The sequence below is a fragment of the Tachysurus vachellii genome, chromosome 12, assembly GCF_030014155.1.
Source record: "Tachysurus vachellii isolate PV-2020 chromosome 12, HZAU_Pvac_v1, whole genome shotgun sequence".
Classification (NCBI taxonomy): Eukaryota; Metazoa; Chordata; class Actinopteri; order Siluriformes; family Bagridae; genus Tachysurus; species Tachysurus vachellii.
Window position 1 is genome coordinate 1,907,403 of NC_083471.1, and position 4,583 is coordinate 1,911,985.

General features: G+C 45.3%; 1 protein-coding gene across 1 annotated transcript in view; it reads right to left on the reverse strand.

Moving 5' to 3' along the window:
• Nucleotides 1-786: 786 nt before the first annotated feature.
• The window catches only part of xkr5a (XK related 5a), a 5,881-nt gene continuing 2,084 nt past the window's right edge, over nucleotides 787-4,583 (reverse strand). Inside the window, exons 3-7 of the mRNA XM_060883553.1 lie at nucleotides 4,558-4,583; nucleotides 4,192-4,404; nucleotides 3,896-4,065; nucleotides 2,849-2,960; nucleotides 787-2,028 (exon numbers count right to left, since the gene is read on the reverse strand). The exon at nucleotides 4,558-4,583 is cut by the window's right edge and continues 147 nt beyond it. Of these exons, the coding sequence (XP_060739536.1) occupies nucleotides 1,256-2,028; nucleotides 2,849-2,960; nucleotides 3,896-4,065; nucleotides 4,192-4,404; nucleotides 4,558-4,583 (1,294 nt within the window). The 3' untranslated portion in view covers nucleotides 787-1,255. The remainder of the gene's footprint in view (nucleotides 2,029-2,848; nucleotides 2,961-3,895; nucleotides 4,066-4,191; nucleotides 4,405-4,557) is intronic.

Consider the following 4,583-nt stretch of genomic DNA (forward strand, 5'->3'; position numbering starts at 1 on the left):
ACTGAGTCATTATCCTGATTGCTGTTTGGTTCGTGATTTGAATTTTATAGGCTACTTAAACCTCCACTGAAATGTGAGCATGTAACGCAATATATATAACTGAATGTACTTCGTAAATATTTAATAGAGTGTTTATAAAGAGGCTTCTGTTTTCTCAGCCCTGACTGCTGAATTTATGATCGTAAAACTGCAAACAAAATCTTTAATGCACACGTTTAATAAAAAATGATTAGGATTATTAACTGTCACTCCGCTGTAAAGTCGAGTCTGGAGTTTATTTGCAAAAAAAAAAAAAAAAAAAAAAAAAAAAAAGCTGTTGAACTTCAGCAACCGGAAGCTGTGAGATCGTTGGAGGAAATAAATTGGGCGGGGCCTATCTTCATGCAAATAAGAAGCAACGTGATGTGATTGGTGCAGGCTGCTGACAGAGTGAAGGAAAATACAAATCTTTTTTTTTTCCTTCTCACTTATAAGGGAAGACATCATCGTACCAGCCTGGGTAACTATGGCAATTGGCTTAAGCTTAACGCCCCCTAGTGACGAACCTAGACATGAAACTGTATTTTAGCCGAGCCGTGTTTCAGCCACAATGTTTGTGCTTTGATATACACACACACACACACACACACACACACATACACAAGCACACACACAAGCACACACACACACACACACAAAACAAACCGTTTACGATGCTATAAATACGTCACTTTAAACGCTCACCCTTGAAATTTTTCAGAAACATCCCACAAGATCGTTCCCCCAAAAATAAACAAATGTGTCCCAGTCGATCAGCTAAGTAGTTTTGCAGTGAAGCTACAACGCTAATTTGGCTAACAATTAATCAAAGTCTCGTCCAAAATCTTTTCCAGCAACACCAGTGTAAGTTTTTATAGTTTCAAATGATATAAATGGTTTAATCATCACACACCACCTTCAAAATTCTGGGAGGTGGAGCTTAGCGGGCGTGTCGTTCGGCGTGCTGAATTAAAAAGAAGTTTCCGGATCAGTCCAAGATGGCCGCCTTTCAGGCTTCAGCCACACAGTGCAGTTCGGTTTACGTTTGTAGATGACACAAAGTATGACTGTGTCCTAATCAACACATATGGCACAATTTGAGGCAAATATTACACAAAAGATTTTGGGCGAGACCGATGCTAGCGGCATTATCCTCGTACCCAGTCTGGGCTAATTGACTAGAACTGATGTAATGTTTGCATTTGAACAAATCCACAAAGTCCAGGTTTGAAGCCGGTCAGAACCCTGTGTCATCCTCCAGGCCTCTGGCGGAGAGTATTAGGTGACGGCGTGGGCCCGTCAGGTGGGATCCAGGAACTTCAGTTCGGTCCAGACGAGGGTCACTGGCGCTGCTTGGGGATTGTGGGTCTGCACTGAAGTAGAGCGTGGAGCTGGATTCGGTGGGGCAGTAGTCAGGCTCGGGACTATCTCCGAACACGGACTTCCCCTCTGGAGAGCTTCGCTTCCATTCAGAGTCCACGCTGTCAATTTCCTCCCCAACATCCACATCTGCCTCCTCTTCCTCTACATCTTCCCTCGCCTCGCTTACACTCTCGAACTCGTCCTTGCAGTCAGACAGAGGGGCCAACGTGTCGTCTTCATCCTTCATGTCAATCCCCTCTCCTCCTTCCCCTTCTTTCTCTCCCGAGTCATCGTCCTGCTCTTCGCTCACAATTCCCATCGCTCCTCTGGCACCAAAAGCACGCTCGATTTTGTTTGGGTCTCCGGTTTTCAGTGCCAGGCGCACGAGGAGCCAGTGGTGGTGGCGGCACTCTGCGCCCGCCTTCGCCCCGCAGCTCCCCGGGTGCTCCAGCAGAGAGAAGGACGGATGGGAGGAGGAAAGCGGAGGACGAAGTGAGGGATCAGCTAGGCTCTTGTCAGCCAGTGAGTAAGAAGAGTCACCCTGATCGAGACAGGCGCTGCCTGCCTGAGCTCCATGATGCAGTGTGTGTGAGATCTCTGTGGACTTCGGGTGCAGGAAACGATAGTAAAGCAGCAAAAACGTTAGACCTGAGAGAGAAAAGGAGAGAGAGAGAGAGAGAGAGAGAGAGAGAGAGAGAGAGATGGAGGAAAAGACAGAATGATCTCTGAGGTCCATACAAATGCTACATTTCTTAGCTTCCTCTGTCTACTAACATAGTCTCTCAGCTAATGTGATTAGCTAAGGCTAATCTTCTACTTATCCTAAGTTAGCTTGATTGCATTTTCTCACATAGAAATTACTCTGTGGTGAAAGTCAACTAATCAACTGTCTTGCTAGTCACATCTCTGTGCTTGTCTCTAAGCAAGTTAACAGTAATATATGTATTAGTCTTTGCAGATTAACAGCTAGTTAACAATAGCACACCCTCTCAGCCTTAAGTATTTGCCTTGCTAGCCATTAAAGGTACTTCACCTTACTTAGCATAATTTCTTGTCACTTAAAATCTGCTAGCTAATGTTAGGTAATAGGAACACATCCACACATATGTCAGATAATATAGCTTCCCTGCTAATCACTAGGGCTAATCTGCTTCTTGTCCTTAGCTAGGTTTATATGGCTAACAGTGTTTGTTTTGTGTTCTGGAGCTAGCGTACCGTCTAACAACTAAGAATAGCAACTGAGATAAACTTGCTGGTTAACTAGTTATGTTCACCAACAGAAAACTAGTTAGAGAACCACCCTCAGATTAGATCAGAAATAAAGTGAATACAAAAATATTGCTTGTGCTGTTTGCTCAAAAGTATAGGCGCCCAAATTGTCTGTGCTGCACAATAAGAAAAGTGTAGATAATCACATGGTTGAAGAGAGAACAAACAAAGCCAGAGGAAGGACAACCTCGCCACTCACCCAGCAGGTAACTACACAGGACACCAGTGGGGACAGCCAGGCTTTCCCATGATGCCTCAGTGAGGATGTCGGAGGCAGCCAGGACGAGCGTGGCATTCTCCAACAGCATCACCTTTGACAACATGAACAAGGAAGTGAACACTGGCAAGAAAGTCAACATCTGAATCAGGGATGTTGTTTAAATGAAACAATAATTAAAAGTTACAGCGTGAAATGTATAACAGTGGGCATGTCACGCCGGCCCTGTGGAGGTCGTTGGTGATGTCGCTGCTGTTTTGGGGTTTTTCTTCACAGAACTTGCAACGTTTCAGTTAGTAGCTGCTGTTGTTTTTCTTGCCCGAGTTGCTCAGTGCCAGTTGCTCAATACACTGGTGCTTTCTTCCTTTTTCTGACATTCAGTATTGTTACTCCAAAGTTTCTGCATCGGCTCTGATATTCCGATATTCTCTCTTTAACATGGATCGTTTTTGTCCCACAGACAGCTTTCTGGTCTTCGTGTTGGTTTATCCTTTTTAACAAGAAACGCAATCAATCAAGTTATATTACAGGTCTAGTCTAGACGAGACTGATTCAAAATTCAAAATGTCTTTTAAGATCTACATATAAAGCTGTAAAAAGGTTTACAATATCTAATCTAATCTAATCTAATCTAATCTAACAGTACATGTTATTGTGTTGTGATTACAGCAGGGTCTTTCTCTCTTTTGTGATGTTTTATTACTCTGAAAGGAAACCTCGGCTACCTGTAACAACCTGCTAACATAATTAACTGTAGGGTGCTAACAGTATGTCGCTTGTCTCCTTGGTGTTGTCTTAAGGACAGACTCGTCGACAGATGAAACTCGGTATCTCCGTGTGTCTCCTCACAAGCTCGGGGTGGATTTAAATTCCTCCAGATGATTAGTGTTACACGGTACTGTGTTATAAATATCCAGTGCTGACCCTCTCGGACACGCCTCCCATTATATCGCTGAGTTCTGAATGAACACGTTCTGTAATTACATCCGAACCTCCTGCGCTCTGTCCATCGTGTCGTGTAACAGTTACCGTGTAAAAGCCAGCCATGCGGTAGCGAGACGGACCGTCCTTCACATTCAGGAACAGGAAGACGTGCACGCCACCCAGCACCAGGTTGAACCCACGCCAAGCCCACTGTCCTGCGCAGATATCAGTCTGCTGAGAAACCAACCAGAACGCTGCAATCAGCCAATGGCAACCTGCTCAGAGAGAGAGAGAGGTGTACAGGGATGGGGCAGCTGTATAATATGTACATTATGTGTGTGTCTGTAGGGGTGTGTGTTTGTGTAGGTGTGTGTGTGTGTGTGTGTGTGTCTGTTACTCACCCACAACGCCGATAACCCAGCATCCGAAGGAGCGGGTGAAAAGGGCAAGGCTGGTGAAGCGTGCACTCAGAAGCCCCACCCTCCACAACAGCTGGCACAGCAGGGCAGCTGGGGGCATGAGCAAGTGACCGGGACGTGCCAGACAACACGCCCGACTGTACAACACCAACGCCCAGGACAGGGACAGCACACACACACCACTGCACAGTGCAACTAAACAGCACACACACACACACACACACACACACACACAGCAAAGACAAGACCACATGGTATATTATTCTGATTAAAGCACAACATGAGTTGGTGAGTTATATTCTGAGGATTAGAGTGAACTCTGTGTTGAACTGTACACAGCAGACTGACCAGGTGACGCCAGGCTGAACTCGGCT